Consider the following 21075-nt stretch of genomic DNA (forward strand, 5'->3'; position numbering starts at 1 on the left):
TTTCAATTTTTTATAAGAATATTTTACTAAGAATATTATTACTAAGAATATTTTTTTCGATAGAGTACTTACTTTTTGAGTTATCTGCGAAAAAAAAACGTCCATAAACATGTTTTTTTTAAATGAACATATTTACTCGCAAATAACTCGAAAAGTATTGACTTGTATTCCCCTCTATATTTGAAAAATGGAGGGGATGTAGAATTGTAAACTTTTTCTTATATAATAATAGACAATTTCAACTACCTATTCCCAAATTTTCATCCTTCCTTTATTTTTTTTTTTGGGGTCAGATTGTTCTTTGATCGGGCTATACAGGGTGTTTCATTAATAATTGTCCATATAGTAACTGGAGAAATCTTAGCACAAAATACGAAGATTTAACCTAAAACACTTAAATAAAATGTGGTTCCTTACTGAGTTACAGGGTGTTTTGTCTAAAAATTTAAAAATTATTTTTGCTCAGCATTTTAAAACTATTCGACATATCCTTTTTATACTTGGCAGAAAGTGCGACTACTATACACCCTACTAAATTATGATAAACAAACGTTTATAGCTACTACCAGAGGCGTACGACCGGGGATAGTGAATGGTTGACCCTTCTCAAATTCTACGCCACTGGAGGAATTACTATTTTAGTGCCATTTTTAGATTCTCTAATACTTTCTACGTACATAATATACTCTTCATTGGTAACGATAAAGTCATTAGTTTTCGAGATATTTGAAGTTAAATATGAAACGGCACAGTTATTTTGATTAATTTGCGATATGATTCAAATGATTAAAATTTAAAAAGTATTTGTACCCAGTACTTTAAAACTATTTGGCGTATCCTTATTATACTTGGCAGAAAGTGTAGGTACTGTACACCCTACTAAATTAAGATAAACAAACGTTTCTAGCTACTACCAGAGGTGTACGACAGGGGATAGTGGCTGGTTGACCCTTCCCAAATTCTACGCCACTGACGAAATTGCTATTTTAGTGTAATTTTTTGATTTTCTAATACTTTTTATGTAAATAATATACTCCCTATTCGTAACGATAAAATGATTAGTTTTCGAGATATTTGAAATTAAAAATGAAGCGACACAATACATTAATCAAAATAACCGTGTCGTTTCATATTTAACTTCAAATATTTCGAAAATTAATGAATTTATCGTTACGAACAAAGGGTATATTATTTTTATAGAAAGTATTGGAGAATCCAAAAATTGAACTAAAATAGCAATTCCGCCAGTGGCGTAGAATTTGGAGAGGGTCAACCATTCACTTTCCCCCGTCGTACGCCTCTGGTAATAGCCAGAAACGTTTGTTTAACAAAATTTAGTATTTTGTACAGTACCTATACTTCCTGCCAAGTATGAAAATGATACGTCGAATAGTTTTAAAATTCTGAGCAAAAATATTTTTTAAATTTTTAGATAAAACACCCTGTAACTCAGTAAGGAACCACATTTTATATAAGTGTTTTAGGTTAAATCTTCATATTTTGTGCTAAGGTTTCTCCAGTTACTATATGGACAATTATTAATGAAACACCCTGTATATGGAAGCAAATAACATAAATGTAAATAACTTACCCAATCACGCGCTTTAGCTCTGTATCAGATAAATTAGCAACACTAAATCTAGTATCTGAAGCAGCAACCACCAAATGAGCTAAAATTTCTTCGTTGTTAAAAATCCCCTGTCCCAAAAACTTGACAATACCCAACTTAATCTAAAATCATATCAAATATTTTATTAGATACATAGTATTATAGAATTCAACAGACATACCTCTTCAAGAGCCTCTGGTTTCATAGTAGTACTAGTAACTCTTTTATATGATGTTTCGCTCATGCAAGGAGGTACTGGCAGTGTCACATTGTTGGACTGATTTTCATTATCCACTGCTTGAGGTGACAAAGCACTAAAGATATAAAAATTACATAGAATGGTCTCAAATAAGCTGATTTTTTCTTTATAAATATAACTATGTAGATAGGAGGGTTCTCTATAAGTCATAAAGTCATAAAGACAAGAAATATATAGACTAAAGTACTTTATTGCTTTTCCAAATATGTTCCACCAAGATCAATACACTTTTGCATACGATCAAACCAATTGGTAAAACAGTTATTCCAGTCTTCAGTTGACACCTGCAAAATCGCTCTTTTAAAGATATTGATGGCTTCTTCAGTGACTAGAATCGCTGCCAACGTGCCAATGCATTGAATTCTTAATCTTTGGGAAGTGAAGAAGTCGTTGCGACTTGCATCGGGGCTATACAGTGGATGGTTTAACAATTCGATGTGTTATAGCTCCAAAAATTTAATTGTCTTCCAGTTCGTAGGAGTAAATCCAAGATTCGTTGCCACTAACAATACTATAAACAAATAAACATTTTTTGAACATCCTTTGTTGAACCATTTCAATATTCTTTAACACATTTAAAGCTGTTTTAAACAGCTTTTGCTCTTCTGTGAGCAAATGAAGGATCCCACAGGAAACTAACTCCATAACACCCAGTTCTTCATCATGTAGGATCTTTCCCTGCTAATTTCAAAAATTCACTGTATCTACACGACTTGTATCGCAATGAAACTCTGGATTTACGTCAACAAAAGGTTTAGGTCACATTTTTTGTCCGAAAGTTTTATTGGTGGCCCTGTATTAAATAGTGTGTTGTTACTGCCTTCTGGTTCTAATTAATTAAAAAGACTAAACACATCTTACTATACATTATATTTTATTCACTGGTATCCAATATCTAAACAATAACATTAATGATTCATAGCGCCTCGCCTTACTACATACTAACTTCTAATAATTATTTGTATATCTATATCCATACTGATTGCTCAGCGTGTTTTTATACCTATCTGAACCATAACAAATATAGTTCAAGTTCACTCGTAATAAACATGTGATACAAACTATAAGCTATTGTTTTTATGTATGTTCAATACCCTAAAGGTTAATAACATCATATTTAAATTATGATTTATACAGAGGGTTCATAATATACCACATCTCCGCCGTTTTTAAAAAAGAAAGTCCTAAGAAGAGAAGAAGAATATCTGACGGTATATTCCTCTTTCCCTTTTACAAAATGTTTATGGTTACCTAATACTATTTTCAAAAATTAAATTTCCTAACTATCCTAACTAACTGTAACATGGTACGTTTCAGAGTTTTTTTTTTATCCTAAAAATTGTTTATTATTATCACTAATTCACTTTCTGTTCCGTCTTGCTTTTTGAGTCTTTTCTCCATTCACAAAACAGTGTCCACATGAAAACAGTGACTAAACCTATCGGGATTTTTAATATAGTCTTTTAGTGCCTATGTGCATCTCCTATAAGCAGGGGAATAATTTAATCTACCTAACTAAAAATCTCGTATCTAACTAAAAGTCCTAAGCTAAGCTAATATTACTCGAATAAGTAAAAAAAAAGGTATCCTTTACTCTATTAATAATTCCTATTTCAGTCTTCTTTTGATTTATTTATATATGTCTTACTAACTTTAAAATAATGTACCTATAATAAAAATGTAATCTCTCTAAAAAACTTCTAATGTGTCTCTAAAAACTTCTAATAACTCTCTTGTACCTATAATAAAGATTTAATCTCTGTTGCTGAATGTCTAAAAATTTCACTTTTTGTGTCCCTTTGCTTACTATCTACTAACACTTATTGTAAGATATTGTCTATCCTTAATTCAAACACTTCCATTTTCCGCGAAAATTTAACCTGAATTCATTATATACATTTAAAAATAAGTTATTTATAATTTACATTACTTTAGAGCAAAAAAATTTACAACTTTAATTCTTAGACATAATTCAATGATTAGCTACTTATTTGCTTAGTATCTTCTTAATTTTGCTTCTTTTCTTGCAATTTTTATGTGTCTTCTTTCATTTTTCCCACATATTTTAATAAAAAAATTATCTTTTTTTCTCTTCTTCTTCTTGTCTGGTACTACAACTATATTTCTTCATTTTCTCCACATAATAACACTTCTACAGTGTACATAATTCATCTTCATATACATATTTCATATAACAATCATATATCATTTATCTCATATATCATTTCATATAACATCATAATCATCACTTCATATACTAGCTCCGATACCTTCGTTTTACCTTAATAAAAGAGGTTTCACTCGGATGTCTTAGTTCTCCGCCAATATTAACCCGAATTTTCGGCCTGATCTGTACGCACCATTAAGGTGGTATAGTTAACTCAAAACACGAAATAGGTATTTTATGCGGTTCAAATTCTTCTAAAAATATCACAACCTCAATCCCTTGCTTTGAGGCCGTTGTTTATTCACGAATAATCATGAATAAAATAGGTACCCTTCAAAACACAGAGTGGGTCTCTAATAAGCTTTCAAGCTTCTATAAATCACTTAGTACGTTCCTAATTTGACAAGAGCAGTGGGTTTCTTATTGTCCCTAGTTGCCTCATAATATTTAGCTTATAATATTGTTAGTTCTTCTTCTTATCTATATAGTTCTTCTTCAAATTCCTTATCTCGACTCATCAGGTCGGTTCGTTAAAAATATATCTCTTGCTTATAGCAATGTTTTTTGTATGTCATCCCTAATCATTATTCATTAAAAAAATCATTTATGTATCATTAATCACACAAAAATTATTAATGCAGGTTCATATCATACAAAATTTAACACAAAATCGATTAAAATGTATCTATAGAATCAATAAATATCAATAATAAAAACAACTGGCTAATAAAAATTCAATAATAGTATACATATTCGTCAATAAAAAAAAATAGCATATGCAAAAGTTAGATAAAAATATTCAAAATAAGTTTATATCTCAAACTTCGATAGAAATTTTTGGAAAAAATTCGATATTCCATAAAATATTCAAAAATAACCGTACTAAAAATCGAAATCGGATAGATTTTTCAAATAAATTCAATAAAGATTCAAAATTCAATAAAAATTCAATAATAGCAAATATAATAAACTTTGATAAAAATATTCAATTCAAAAAATCACTTCATGTTTCAAAATTCATAAAAAAAAAATCGATACTTCATAAATTATTCAAAAATCAGCAAAGATAAATATTCAATGTTCAATAATAATATAAAAACGAGGGAAGCATTTTTAATAAAGATAGACATTCTTACTTACATTTTATCACTTTGTCTTTGTTCCCTGGGTTCTCTGCATCTTCGTCCTGGTCCATCTTCGCCGTCTCCGTTTCCAATTTGTTACCGCCATCTCTGCTCCTTTCAGAAGACCTCCTCTAATCTGCAGGATCAGCCATGTATTAAATAGTGTGTTGTTACTGCCTTCTGGTTCTAATTAATTAAAAAGACTAAACACATCTTACTATACATTATATTTTATTCACTGGTATCCAATATCTAAACAATAACATTAATGATTCATAGCGCCTCGCCTTACTACATACTAACTTCTAATAATTATTTGTATATCTATATCCATACTGATTGCTCAGCGTGTTTTTATACCTATCTGAACCATAACAACTATAGTTCAAGTTCACTCGTAATAAACATGTGATACAAACTATAAGCTATTGTTTTTATGTATGTTCAATACCCTAAAGGTTAATAACATCATATTTAAATTATGATTTATACAGAGGGTTCATAATATACCACAGCCCCCTTTAAGAGGCTATATGCAAAACTAAAAAAACCAAACCTCGTATAAATTAATAACCGCTAGAACGATTTTAATAGAGTTTGATGGGTAAGGGTCCTCTAATGCCGCCGATATTATAGTGGTAATTACATTGTTGTCAAATCTTCCGTTTTTCTGGAAATCTAATAAACTTTCTTATTTTGAATGCAACACCCTGCATATTTTGTGCGTTTTGAAGTCCTTAAGAAATACTGATTATTTTTCACGTTATATTCCCTATACCTAAATGCCACAATTTCGGAGTTATTGCTAAATTTATTAAAAAAAAATTTAAACAAGTTATAAAAATCAATTTTTTCTGCCCGGGTAGACATTATTTTAGGTTCTTTGGGAGCGTTCAAGTATTACGTAACGCAATTTTTAAAGATTTTTGACCCTCCCCCCTCCCCCTACCTAAACGTTACGTAACACCCAAGTGACCATTTGAACCTAAATGGAAAACTAGGTTGCGAAAAGTACCGGAAACCCGGTAAAAGAACTTTGTTATTATTTTAATCGCATTTGAGGTAATAATAAAAACTTACAATCATCATCCAGCCTCTAAAGTCCACTGCTGAACATAGGCCTCCTCCTCTCGTTTCCAACCATGTCTGTCCTGCGCCGCTCTCATCCAGTTTTTATTTAGCTTTCTTACGTCGTCTGTCCATCTTGTAGGCGGTCAACCGACGCTTCTCTTGTCTTCTCTTGACCTCCATTCCAATAACCTTTTTGTCCATCGCCCATCTGTCATTCTGGCTATGTGTCCTGCCCATCTCCACTTGAACCTGGCTCTTTTGATGACGTCAGTCACCTTTGTTCTTCTCCTGATTTCTTCGTTTTTGATTTTGTCTCGCAGAGTTATTCCTAACATTGACCGCCCATTCTTCTCTGCGTTACTCTTAGTTTGGTAGCCGAGGCTTTAGGTAAGGTAAGTGTTTCTGATCCGTACGTCAAGACTGGGAGGACGCACTGATCAAATACCTTTCTCTTTAGGGATGTGGGCAACTCACTTTTAAGTTTCTCTCAGTTTTCCAACTGCTGCCCACCCAAGAACGATTCTTCTTTTTAGTTCATGTGTCTGGTTATCCCTGCCAATCGTAATTTCATGTCCAATGACATGAAATATGTTCAAAACTTAGAATAATAATATTTTATTACTAATTTTACATTTACATTTTCCCTGCTTGGCCCCATCCTAACATACATTTTTGGCTTCATCCTTTATTGTTCTTCTCATGCATTCTTCTATTTTATCTTTTTTAATAAAAACTTAAAATAAAATAACATATTTATTATTTCAATATTTTATTTTGCTTAGTAAAAATTTTTGTGTATAACAAATAATATACGATGTTGCCAGTAGTTTCGGAAAAATAGTGAAAAAAATGTGTAAAACTTTTTGTTCTTCAACGCCCTGTATCGTGAAAACGCATGCCGTTACATAATTTTATACTAAGCAAACCCCAATTATTTTTCAGTTTTTCACCTATCTTAGAGATCGTGTTACCTTTTTCTGAAACACCCTGTATATATAAGAAGGCACTTATGGAATAAAATTATTTCTGTCCTTGTTTTAATCAATTTTAAAAAACGCTGTGACCCGTAGATTTTCATATAAAAAAATGTGTACTTTTTAAACATAAATTTAAATGTACAGTATGATTCATGCAAGCCTACCGTAGTCCATAAGCTTTACTTTTTAACACTCTGTATATTTTTATATTTTTAAAAGCTGCTTAACAATCTGATATCATGGTCTTTATGAATAATACAGGGTGATCATTTAAAATTATAATGTATGGAAACCACTTATGGAATAAAATTGTTGTCATGTGTCATTATTTTAGAAAATTATAAAAAAGCTAGGATACGTCAACTTTTAAATTCAACTAGGTATAGACTATTTAAACATAAATTTGAATATACAGGGTGATTCACTCAAGTCTAGCATAGTCCATTATCTTTAATTTTAATTAAACACCCTGTATATTTTTGTTTTTAGAAGCGGCTTAACAACCTCATCTCAAAAATGTGTATTATGTAGGGTCTATTATGAATAATGCAAGGTGAAATTTTGAAATTATGTATAATTTTCGTCAAGATATTAATCACATAAAACTTTGAAATTAATAATTCAGGAATCTCACTTTAAATAAGGGTATTATTTTTTTTTTTTAAATATCTATCAATTTTCTAAACTAAGTATCAATATAGTGGGTTTTGTATTTAATGCTTTTTATTTAAAGACATTTTTAAATAATTTGAAAATTTGCGTATTTAAAACATAATGAATACCTACTGCAGAAAACGATTTCAGAAAACATACATGATTTATGAACATGTAGTTCCCTCTGCAACCTCTTAAATAACATCTGTATCTTTTAATCTTTTGTTGTGGAGAGAGGTCCATCTAATTATTGCAAACACATATTACTGTGCTTCATCTGTGTTACAAATTTTAAGATTTTTTCACTTGAATAGGTACTATTGTCCTGTTGTCGGAACATGAGCGGAGCGTGACGGTGCAACATAATACAATTCAGGAGTCTATGTAAAACATAAAAGAAGTCCCGTAGTTTTTTTTTTCATTTAAGTTAAAAAAGAATGTTACGTAACGCGCTGTTCGAACCCCCCTTCCCCCCATGTAACGCGCCGTAACGTTTTACAAGACCCCCTCCCCCCAAACTGCGTTAAGTAATACTTGAACGCTCCCTTTGGGTCATTGGGAATAAAAAAGATCTTTTGTAATTTTCCTTTAAAGTTAATCATTTCCGAGTTATAAACAATTTAAAACTGAAAAAAATCGAAAAATGACGATTTTCAAGGTTCAAAAACACAAGTAAAAAAAAACATTTTTAAAATTACGAAGTACCTAAATTCAAACTCAAACCTTCTTCTATCAGCCCCCTATAAGAATTTTTGGCACGTTTTATTCTAAAATATTGTTTTTTGAAGTTATACTCCTTTACGCGCGATATGAGGGTGAATTTTTATATATTAAAACCTATGATCCGGGCACATGCGCGTTATAACTTTGTTCTGATTGGATGTTCAGATGACATGTCAAAAATTATCCAATATGGCAGCTGTAGCACAGCTGTGGTGTGGACGGTTGACGATTTGGTTATGTAATGTATGGTTGTTGCGTGTTAAAATTTGTGGGAAGAGAAACAACAAAGGTTAGTTAATAGTTATACTGCCTTTTTGTAGTTATACTTCTTTAGGCGCGATTTCATTGAGGGTGAAATTTTAGTAATCTGCGTACACAGGCAGTATGGAGTTCATTACTAAATGTTTTAATTTATGTATTTATCAGTCCAGAAAAGGTGTGGAAAGAATATATTAGTGTTTTTAAATATATTTTTCTACAAACGTGTTAAAAATGCAATTTATAGCACTCCATAGGAGCGTTAAAAATGCTACTTTAAAGCACCGGTGCTTTAAAAATTTTAAGGCACTGCAGTTAAAAGTGAATTGTCAAATTGTGAAACGTCAAAATATTTATATTTCATTTAGTAACATTAATAGATATTAATAATACCTATTTACGAATGTTTCTTCTAAAATTTAGGAATATATTAATTTTATAATACATTTAAGTATGTAGTAATTTTCTTTACAATTTTTACGTACCAATTTGTTTTGTTTATACCTAATATCGCCGTTGTCTAGCAAGTGTCTGCGTAGATTAGCGGTATGTGTATTTAGCTACGGACCCGTTAGTACTTGGTTCGATTCCCACATAAGGAAATTTTTTTTGTTTATTATTAATGGTTATTGACATCTTAGACTATTATTATATGGACTTATAAATGATTAAAAATAATTAAAATAATTAATCGGGATGTTGCCCAACTATTTACTGGGTTGCAAATTTATAATAATTGCCTATTTCAAAATGCACTTTTGAAATGAATTTTTCTTATGCACAAATGAAATTTCAGATTTCTTATTCATTACAATAGTTCACAAAATTTCCTGACATTCTCACGAATCCAACTCACCAAACTGCATTAAAATCCGTCTTACTGCGCCAAAAATCGAGAGTAAGGCCTTTTTCTGTGCTTCAATGCCTCGACTAATTCGGCCAGAGATTGAGAGGTCGTGAGTTCGAATCCAGTGCAATCCTATACTTTTTTTATTTTTTTTTGAAAGCGGTAAGCACAAAATTAGTTTGATGTTTAAAAAAAATTAAAATAAACTGTTTAAAGTATATTTATTTTTAAGAAATCATATAATAGAAGTATAACTTCTTACGTGCGTACAAAGTACACACACATTCTTTTTTTTTTTTTTAATTGTTAATGAAGCGCATATGACAGGACGGGCGATCGGGATGCATTAACAACTAAAAAACAATGTTTTAAAATGAAATAAGAACAAATCACTTAACGGTAGCTGATACAATAAGGTTTGAACTTGAATTTAGGTACTTCGCAGTTTCAAAATATTTTTTACTTGTTTTTAAACCTAGAAAATCGTCATTTTTCGATTTTTTTTTTCAGTTTTAAATTGTTTATAACTCAGAAACGATTAACTTTAGAGGAAAATTACAAAAGACCTTTTTTGTTCCCAGTGATCCAAAGAACCTAAAATAATGTCTACCCGGGCCGAAAATTTTTTTTATAAAATGTAGCAATAACTCCAAAACTGTGGCATTTAGGTACACGGAGTATAACATGAAAAATAATTAGTATTTCTTAAGGACCTCAAAACGCAAAAAAATACAGGGTGTTAAAATAAGAAAGTTCATTAGATTTCCAGAAAAACGGAAGATTTGACAACAATGTAATTACCACTATTACTATTACTATAATATCGGCCGCATTAGAAGACCCTTACCCACCAAAATCTATAAAAATCGTTCTAGCAGTTTCCGAGAAATAACTGTGTTGGCATACTTTTATGTATGTTGGCTTCTCCACTTATTTTTCAGAAAAGTATAAAATTAAGCCTTACCTGTATGGCAACAGAATCATATCCAACAGAATCTCTAGCAGTTGCATCCTAATATGAAGCTTTTCATTCAAGCCAAAGAAATTTAGTTTCTTCTCTGGCTCAGTAGGGATTTTAACTTTGCCCAAAAGAGGAACAATTAACAAGAGCAATCCATCAATATGTGACTGAGGTTTGTTATCCAGAGCATTTATCACAATTGGGACCAACTCGATTTGTTTCTCTAATGTTAAACGAGGAAATCCAGTTTTTAGGTATATGATAGTGAAATTCTGCAAAGGTTAATCAATTTTATAAACATGCATCCATTTCTACTACAAAAATGTTTCAACATTACCAAAATTATGTTGTAGATCTAAACGAAACGTAATTTTTAATAGCCTTCATAAAATACTTACAGTAACAAATGAAGTTGCTGAAGGATCTTGATATTGAGTTAGTAGAGCCTCTACTGGTAACTGGACTTGAGGCCTAGATTTAAGTCTCCTATTAACATGTATCAACAATTCCATTACCTATAACGTATATACCAAAGAATTAATAAAGCATTAGAGAATCAAAAAAAATACACTGTGTGTCAGAGAAAACGGGCATATCCACAAAATTTATGAAATTTTATATTTTTTTATATATTTCTCCATCTTCTTTTAATTTGTTTTATGTTATTGGTGTACCGATCAAACTGTGTTTTTTTCTCAAAGTTCACCACAACCTGTGGAATATTCTAGCATTTATAAAGTACAATGGAACCTCGATAAGTCGGATTAATTGGGACCGTGGCCAATCCGGGTTATCCAAAATCCAGGTTAGCTGGAGAATATGGTAAAAATTAATAAAATATGTTATACTTACAGATAACCTTAAAAAATAATGGCTGTTTGCATTTTATAAACATGTCTGCAAATGCTTCATTTCTGAGATACAGGATGTTGAAGTTTTTCTTGCAAACTAACGATTTATTTATTGCTCTAAAGCCCGTAATATTACCCTTATGCACGCCAATGGTGAATATAAAATTCTTCATTGTATGTCAAAAAATGCGCAATACCTACCTACCTATTAAAACCTAGCAAATTTCATTTGTATATCTCAACCGGTTTTAGAGCAATAAATAAATCATCAGTTTGTAAGAAAAAATTCAACATCCTATATCTTGGAAACGAAGCATTTGCAGATATATGTTTATAAAGCAAACAAACAGTCATTATTTTTTCAAGCAGAATTACCCCTGAAAGTTTGTCGCACTTATTTGGATAAAACCCTGTACTGATGAAGAACATGGCTAGTTGTTAAAGTAGGTATAGTCTGTTCGCTAAACTCAGACACAACTGGCTAGTGATTTTAGTACGTAATTTTTTTGTTTTTGGCCAATTTTGCCAAAATTGGCAAAATTACTAACTATTTAGTAATTATTAACTATTTAGTAATTTTTTTTGCCAATTTTACGAAATTGGCAAAATTACTTGCTAAAATCACTAGCCACTTGTGTCTGAGTTTAGCGAACCAACTATACCAAACTTTTTTATTATCCAACATAAGTGAATGAATCAAAAAACAGAATGTTAAGAAAACCAGAGGCTATAGTTGGGTTTATTCAGTATTTTATAAATGCTAGAATATTTCACAGGGTGCGGTGAACTTTGAGAAAAAAAAAGTTTGATTGGTACATCCAGTATACAATTAAAATTTACCTGTCTGGCAACAATATTATTACTGCGATATTGTTAACGAATAAGACTATAAATATATTAAAAAATCACTTAAATCGGACAATAGATTTAGGAAATTCAAGACATCAAAATTACCCATGCTGTGAGGTGCTCCTTTTCTCTGACGGGCAGTGTATTTGTATGTATGTACCTAAGAAGAAATTTACCTTTTTTCGGACTCCCTCTTGCTGAGATGACAATTTAAGTAGCACAGGGGGTAAGAATTTACACAGAATATTCTGTAATTGGTCATCTGTTTCTGCTGAACCTAAGCGGAGAAATACTCTTTCCAAAAGCACTAAAACACATATTTTGATAAATACATCAAAGAAAATTGTTATTAAATAATTTGAATATAAATATAGGATTTGGACATTATAAAATGGTAAACAATGGAAGATGATAATTCATTTTCTTTGGGAATAATTATTATTATTAATACTTACTTAACTCATCAGCGGCTGCTGCCATGTTATTGAATTAAAATTTAAATATCAAGTTAATACACAAAAAACAGAATTTAATCCGGATTAAATTAAAATATAAATTTCCAATATCCAATGATATTGAAAATATTAGAAATTTATAAGAATATTCACACAAATGTCAGAATTCTTGACATTTATTGATTGTCATCCACATACAAAGGCTAAATAAATCTTCTTTCTTGATTTGAAGTAAGTTGAAAACAAAAAGAAGAAATAGTAAGGTTATTTTTTAGGCCAGCTGTTTTCCTTTTTAGTGTTTTGGTTGTTCTGTTTGACAACAAAATTCTTATAAATTTAAAATTGGATCAAATACAAAGTATGTATGAATTTATTAATTTAATTATTTACGCATGTATTGTACCAATTTTACAAACGTATAACGTCAACCTGTACAAAGCAAAAGTTGGGTGAACAAAAAAAATCAAATGTAGGATTACCTAAACAAAATTAAATTACGAACTTTCTTATTAGATAATCATACTCAAAACCTGAACTGATTTCTTAAAAGTTGTTGTTTGTAGATATTCCAAATAACTCGAAACTGTTGCTATGCTTATTCTTCTTTTGACATCATAACCCTTGATGGGTATTGGCCTGTCTGGCCTTGTCGTTTCATTCAGATCTCTCTTGTACCCTTTTCCTCCATTGTCTTATATTCCTGGTTTTCAGGTAGTCTTCTATATCATCCAACCATCTCGTTCTGGGCCTTTCTTTTTTTCTCTGGGCTTTCATTGTAATATTTTCTTTGCTATTTTTATATCTTCTTGTCTCTGGGCATGACCCATCCCTGTCAGCCTTTTGACTTTTCACAAATCTTACAATAGGTTTGTTCCAGCATGAACTTTTGGACGGTCCAGAAACCGTTACGAAACTACTTGTACCGTTTGTTGGGCGCATGTTCGTAATTGTATCGCCCAGTTATTGTTCCATGACGGTAATTTGGAAACCGATGTTGGAACGGTTATCTGACTGATAACTGATAACTGATTTATCTATCATTATCATATATTTGTCATTTTTGTTGGTGACAGCTTGTGTGCTTTTAGTCGATCAAAGGCTCAAAAAAATTAAAGAATTAAATCCTAGTGCGCAAGTCAGTTCAACCAGCACATTATGCATTTGCCCGATTACTGAAATGATCATCATGAAACTGTCACCGAAAGATCACAATTCTTGTTGGAACAGTGGGAAGGACGATCCGATGACAATCATATTTTTATTGGAACGGATTTTGTTTACTACCCAGGAGTGTTACCGTTTCATGACGGTTCGCGGTCGTGTTGGGACAAACCTATTATCATACCCTCCATTCAATTCATTAACCTCGTCACCCACCTTGCCATATACTTTTCTCAGTATCTTTCTCTCGGATATCCTGAATTGGGCTTCATCTTTTTTTGTCATTACCCAGGTTTCACAACCATAGGTTACTGCAGGTCTATCAATCAATCAATCTAATCTAATCAGAGTTGTGTAGATAGTCATTTTAGTTTGGTTGTCTAATAATTTTGATTTCATCAATCTTTTATTAGCATAGTATGGATGATTTCCACTGGAAATACATGCATTAATTTTACTACTTAAGGAATTCTTCTATATTATCATTAAAACTTGGCGCTACAACCCTTTGTGAGTCTTGGCCTGCTTAACAATGTTCTTCCATTCTGCCCTGTCGGATCTTGAACATATTCATTTATAATCTTATGAAGGAACCGTAAATCTTCTTCAAACCTTCTATGATGTAGTGACGAGATAATAAGTATTGAAAGTATATCATCGTATGTGTATTGCTGTCTAATACAACCAATTTTGTGAACGCATACCTTCAAAAATTTATTTTGAACTCTCTCGATACTGTAAATGTCACTATTATAATATAATATTATGAAGGAGACCAAATGCGAAAACCATACTTCAAAACCTATGGAACTAAACTAAAGTATAACATCTTTACAGCTTTTGATTGTGTAAATCACGACATTTTGATAAAAAAAACTAAATTTCTACTGAATTCGAGGTATTTCTTTGAATTGGTTCCAATCTTACTTGGGGAATAGGAAACAACTGGTTAGAGCAAGTGATACTGACTCTAGTCTCAAAAACATTGTACAGTAGAACCTCGATTATCCGTCAGGGCACCGGAACAAAGGTATGACGGATAATCGAAAAGACGGTTAACAGAACATTAAAAAAAATTAAAAGTGCACCTCTCAAATTTGATGTGTATGTTTTGTGTGACAATATAAGAAGGATTTGTGTACGTACAATCGAATCAATTTGGTTTAAAATATTCTAAAATCTTTGTTTGTTTTATTGTTACTCACATTTTGCAACGGGTGAATTTCTTAATCGGCTATCATCGTTAAGATTATGCAATGTATACTTTATTAGTTTCTTTTTGTTGAGAATACCACTCAATAATCATTGCATGTTCGATGCAGCTTCTCTAGCTTCTTTGCTCAAATCGAGCTTCTTCTCTTGCGTCTTCAAATATTTGTCAGTTGCAATAGCATAATCGTCATCGCCACCGTCAAATTCCAAGCCTGTGTCAGCTTTTGAATCTGTTTCGTCGGCCTCTGTTGCCATTTCAACAATTTCATCATCTGTCAGCAATCAATATCAGTTTTCATCCTCGTCACAAATTAACCATTCGTTTGGCTTATCGCAATGTTCAAAAAAATAAGTTAATTAAATTTTTGCTTATGTAGTCAATAAAACTTATGTAGGAATCCTGACGGTTAACAGAGGTGACAGTTAATGGAGAGACGGATAATCGAGGTTTCACTGTATGTTGTAAGAGGGGTACCACAAGGTTTAGTATTGGGTCCTCTATTTTTCCTTTTCTTTATAAATGACATCACTTATTTAAAAATCCATGGAAGAATTTTTCATTTTGTTGATACCAGTATCATTTGGAACAACTCTTCATGCACTTCTGATTTGCTTACAGTAGAAACCTGGTCTGACTCTAATTTACTCTCTTTGTATGTGGATAAGACAGTAGCATTATCCTATAAAGGACTCTTCAACCCTTGCTTCTTAATGACAACGAAATCAGTACCATTGATTCTGTAAAATGTCTTGATATTTTTTAGACAGAAAACTTAAATGGTCCTTTCTTGTCGCATTTTTAACCTTTCCCAGCCGATGAACTTAAACTTTCACTTTAGCCGAACAGGATATAAAACGTGTCCCTATTCGAAGTTGTGTGTCACATGCAGATTTTAAGGGATTTTTAGTCACCTTCTAAAAGTGATCTGTTAAATGAATAAAAAATCATTGTTATCAAACTCTAAGTATTAAAAGGTAATAAAAAAATATTACATCGTATTATCATCCTTACAAAGAATACATTGAACTGTTTTTGTGGCAAAGCTATGATTTTAACAAACTGGTTTAGAACACTTTTGACACATTCTTCTTGTCCTCTTGTCATTATTTTTGGGGCATACATGTAATACGAAACATGTAATACAAAACATGTAATACAAAACTTGAACCACATATTATACAGTGTGGAATACAAACGTATCCCACAAGTAGGTTTTTATTTCTAGTTAATTTGGATTACAAAATTTACATATCATTGCGATTAGTAAGATGGAAAAACCTACACATTAAAAAATGATAAAACATAATATGATAAATCCAAATATAATTAATTACAACAAAATTTCGCTTCGCACTGGCTGGGAAAGGTTAAGCAATAAACTAGCCTCTGCTTGCTATGCAATACGATTTGTTTAGCAATGAATGGAATTAATTTAGCATCTTCCAAAATAACATATTTTTCTTTGTTCGAGTCTCATCTTCCATATGGTCTTCTTTTTTGGGGTTCTAGTACAGCTGCCCAATCTGATCATCATTATGGCATCCACACTCCTAGCGGAGTGATTGCCGCCCTCTTTGGATTCTTCCGATTCGTTTGTCGCGGTGAATCAATCCGCATTTAAATTTTGGTTTTACAATTGGTTGTGTGACTTGGCATCTTCTACAATTTTTCTCCATTCGTTCCTTTTTTTGCTTATGGTTACCCATTCTCTGACTCCCATCTTAAAATCCTCGACTATCTGGTTCTCCCATCTAGTTTTGGGTCTTCCTCGTGGTCTGCCTAATACAGGTCTCCATTTGGAAATTTTCTTGATGACGGCTTGTGGATTTCTCTTTTCTATATGTCCCATCCATCTGAGTCTCTGTGCCTTGATAAATCTGATGATGTCTTCTCCTTTCAGAAGTCCTCTTACTTCGTGGTTCATGAGTTTTCTGAATTCATTATTATATAAGTTTAGTGGGTCTGCTATACTCCGAATTATTTTCCTCTCTAGGATCCTCAATCTTTCTTCCTCTTTCTGGGCCAGACACATTACTTCAGCACCGTATGTGATTACTGGTCTAATTGCTGCTTTGTAAATTTTCAGTTATGTATTCTGAGTAAGCTTCTTATCTTTGAGGAAGTTATTGTATTTCCAGTAGGCTCTGTTTCCTGCCTGGATTCTTTCACTGATTACGATGCTTCTATCATTAGTTTCATTAACTGAGACTCGCAAGATATTTAAAGTGTTCTACCTTTTCAAACTCATATTCACCAATCCAATGTTGTTTTTAAATTACAAAAACGAGCAATACAGTATCTGTTTGTCCTCAGAAGAACAACTCATTGCACAAGCTACTTCAAAGATTACGGAATTTTAACATTTCCCTCTTTATATATTTTAGAAACTGTTGGCTTAATTCGTAAGCACCTAATCAAGCAAGACCTAATCATGACTACTCCACCAGAAATTCACCCTTTGACGATTATTTACTGATCCCATCCACTGAGTTAGTAAAGAAATCTATATTATATTTTGCATAAAAGCAATACAACCATGTTCCTTTACAACTTAAATCTGCAACATCTTTCGCCAAGTTCCGTAAAACGAGAAAAGCCTATCTATCTGAAAGACCATTTTATTCCGTAGAAGAGTTTCTAAATGAATACCTAAAAATTACAGTATGTACTTTTATGTACAAGTAACTAGAGTATTTTTATCTATATTTGGGTATCATGTACAGCAATTTAAACTTTCCATTGTTTTATTATGGAATTTGAAATTTATTTAAATGTTGCAATAGATTGTTTTTGTTTTATTTCATTACTTATCTTTTATAAAAGGTATATTTGTTAAAATCCCTATACAGGGCTACATCACACAACAAACAGAACTAGTTTTCAATGGGTTGACCGATCATCATCAGTGTTTTCTTGGATCTAACATGCTAACCACCAAAATAAAAAATATTTTGGTAAAAGCCCTTTAAAATTAATCCGTCATAGGAACATATAAAAATGATGTGAATTTAAACATGGATGGTTAAAATATCCTTACTTACTTACTAACTAGCCAACGCCCACCCTTGGCATGTTAGCCATTTGGCGGCGCGCTGACCAGTATAGACGAGCCGTTTCTCGTAGGCGATCTTCATCCTCCTTGGGTGGGTCTGTTATCAGGGCTGGGCACTCTGGGAGGTGAGCAGCATCCATCTGGGGCTGATTACATAGTGGACAGTTGTCATTTTCACGGACGCCGATGCGATGTAGATGGGAGGCCAGGTAGTCATGCCCCGTAGTTGTTCTGAACGCGGCTACACTGATGGGTCTCGGCAAGTTGTGAGGGATTGGTGACTCTATTAGGTGGGCCCAAGATTTTCCGGCACCGGCTTGTATTTGCTGGTCTTTTATCTTCGCTTTGATTCCTCTTTTAATGGTGGACTTTGCTGATGTGTACGATTGGAAGCTAGGGGGCTGTGGAAGAGTAGTGCCTTCTTTTGTAAGTTCATCCGCCGCTTCATTCCCTTCAACACCGACATGACTAGGGATCCATTGTAAAGTAATCAGCCACCCTTTTTCCAGCAAGTTCGATAGTTGGACGCGGCAAGATATTGTTTAGGCACAGTCGGTATATCGATTTGTCGACAGGGCGAGGATTGCGGCTTGGCAGTCGATGAAGAAGGCAACTTTTTGGGGGTGTTAGAGATTCTCGAGACTTTTAGCGGCTTCGTGTATAGCAGCAATTTCGCCATCATAGTTGGTGAGAGGGGCACCCACAGCTATGGAGCCTTTGGAGAACGTTGAGACATATCCAGCTCCTGTTCTTCCCGAGTCCGGCATCGAGGAGCCATCGCAGTAGATGTGGAGCCACTCATGCGCTGGGTAATTGGTGTGTATCGTCTCTAGGGCGGCTTTCCTTAGGACAATGTCTGACGATAAGTACTTCGGGTCGTTATGGTTTTCAAGACGCAATTCTGTGTTTGGTAGACAACGGGCGAGTGTAGTTTGCGCTGGGAAGGGGGCGGCTTTCGACAGGTCAATGTGGTATTTTTCCATGATTTGATTTGCTACTGGAAGCGGAGTGGTTTGTGTTTTAAGACGTGAGGCTGCTTGTCTATATTCGTCCCATTTTTGTGGAAGTATTCGTCTTTGCCTTTCCCAGAAGGTTAACGCGTGTTGCTCTCTGCGGCATTGTATTGGTTCAATACCGGTCTGGGCTTCCATTGATGTAATCGGTGTTGATTTTGGAGCACCGGTGATGACGCGAAGGGCAGTGTTCTGGGCGTCTTCAAGCTTGGAGGTGGTGTTTGTACTCGCAGTTATTGTAGCTTCACTCCCATGGTTAAAATATCCAATGTTTCACGCTCGAGGTACCATTGAGCTAAATTTGACTTGTTCACATCATGGCTGAAGCAAGACTTGCTTCCATACAGCCATGACGTGAACAAGTCAAATTTAGCTCAATGGTACCTCGAGCGTGAAACATTGGATATTTTAACCATCCATGTTTAAATTCACATCATTTTTATATGTTCCTACGACGGATTAATTTTAAAGGGTTTTTACCCAAATATTTTTTACTTTGGTGGTTAGCATGTTAGATCCAAGAAAATACTGATGATGATTGGTCAACCGATTGAAAACTAGTTCTGTTTGTTATGTGATGTAGCCCTATAGGGATTTTAACAAATATACGTTTTATAAAGGATTTCATGTTTTTTTGCAATAAATGGTATACAGCCAACTACAGAAAAATTTTTCTCGTGGATTTTTTTTACTTATCTTTTATTTTGTATATTGACAATTTATGTAATTTCAGTAAATTGTAGATGTTGTCACTTTCTGACGCTTTGTAAGCTTTGTCCATAAAATTGTACAATGTTCAGTGACAATAAAGCATATTTCTCTTCTATTCTATTCTAAAGTTTGTACTGAAAACTGATTACAATATCTAAAAATTTTGTAAAAATGGTAAATCCGTAAATATATTAATAAATTTAGTTCCTAATTTTTAAATAGTACTAATATAATAAATTTTAGATTATCTGAAGATGTCTGTGAGACCTGATGACCATCGTCGAAAATGGGACAAAGATGAGTATGAAAAACTAGCAGAAGAGAGAATAAAGGAAGAGAAATACCAAAAAGAGGAAGCAGAAAACAAGAAAAAAGGAATTCCCGTAAAAAGAGAACTCCTAAAAATCCGTGACTACAAAGTAGATCTCGACTCTAAATTAGGAAAAAGCATTGTTATAAACAAAAATACTCCTACATCACAGTCTGGTGGATACTACTGTAATGTCTGTGATTGCGTGGTTAAAGATTCTATCAACTTTCTGGACCATATCAATGGTAAGAAACATCAAAGGAATCTGGGTATGTCCATGAAAGTGGAAAGAAGTAGTTTAGATTCGGTTAGGAAAAGATTTGAAGCGAATAAGAAAAAAATGGAAGAAAAAAAGAAAGAATATGATATGGCGTCTAGGCTACAAGAACTGGCAGAAGAGGAAGAAAAGTTGAAAGAGTACAGGAAGGAGAAAAGGAGAGAGAAAAGAAAAATTGAAGAGGATGCTGAAGAAGAACCACAAAGTGAATTAGCTAGTATAATGGGATTTTCTGGGTTTGGTTCGTCTAAAAAGAAATAAGGGACTAGTTAATTGTTAAATTTTTTTAGTGTCACTTTTCTTCTCCCAGATATAAATATTGTTTTACTGCTTGATTCTTTAATTTATAAATAAATGTACTATAAAAAATATTTACAAAGTATGTATATGTTAACCCTCCAGAGGACAAGTGAGGCATGTCAGGTATGTTCCAACTTTCAAATTGTATACAAAAATATAGTAATTTTGGTAGTTACTATTGAAATTGTAAAATTGTACCTGCGTAAAAGTTTTTTTTTCAAAATTATTACAAT

The 21075-nt window shown here is 32.8% G+C and overlaps 2 protein-coding genes across 2 annotated transcripts in view; one reads left to right on the forward strand and one right to left on the reverse strand.

Moving 5' to 3' along the window:
• Positions 1–12985, reverse strand: part of LOC114332448 (proteasome adapter and scaffold protein ECM29) — a 69229-nt gene extending 56244 nt beyond the window's left edge. Inside the window, exons 1-6 of the mRNA XM_050652321.1 lie at positions 12806–12985; positions 12527–12657; positions 11049–11165; positions 10654–10922; positions 1791–1923; positions 1592–1731 (exon numbers count right to left, since the gene is read on the reverse strand). Of these exons, the coding sequence (XP_050508278.1) occupies positions 1592–1731; positions 1791–1923; positions 10654–10922; positions 11049–11165; positions 12527–12657; positions 12806–12830 (815 nt within the window). The 5' untranslated portion in view covers positions 12831–12985. The remainder of the gene's footprint in view (positions 1–1591; positions 1732–1790; positions 1924–10653; positions 10923–11048; positions 11166–12526; positions 12658–12805) is intronic.
• A 35-nt stretch (positions 12986–13020) lies between these two features.
• On the forward strand, positions 13021–20913 carry LOC114332846 (zinc finger matrin-type protein 2). The gene is made up of 2 exons (XM_028282628.2): positions 13021–13163; positions 20199–20913. Exon 2 carries the CDS (start codon positions 20210–20212, stop codon positions 20801–20803), a length of 594 nt encoding a protein of 197 aa, XP_028138429.2. The 5' UTR covers positions 13021–13163; positions 20199–20209; the 3' UTR covers positions 20804–20913.
• Positions 20914–21075: the final 162 nt, after the last annotated feature.

This window comes from Diabrotica virgifera, chromosome 5 (genome assembly GCF_917563875.1).
Source record: "Diabrotica virgifera virgifera chromosome 5, PGI_DIABVI_V3a".
NCBI lineage: Eukaryota > Metazoa > Arthropoda > Insecta > Coleoptera > Chrysomelidae > Diabrotica > Diabrotica virgifera.

Coding starts and splice junctions, on each gene's coding strand:
- LOC114332846 (XM_028282628.2), top strand. CDS start 20,210: ATGTCTGTGAGACCTGATGACCATCGTCGAAAATGGGACAAAGATGAG.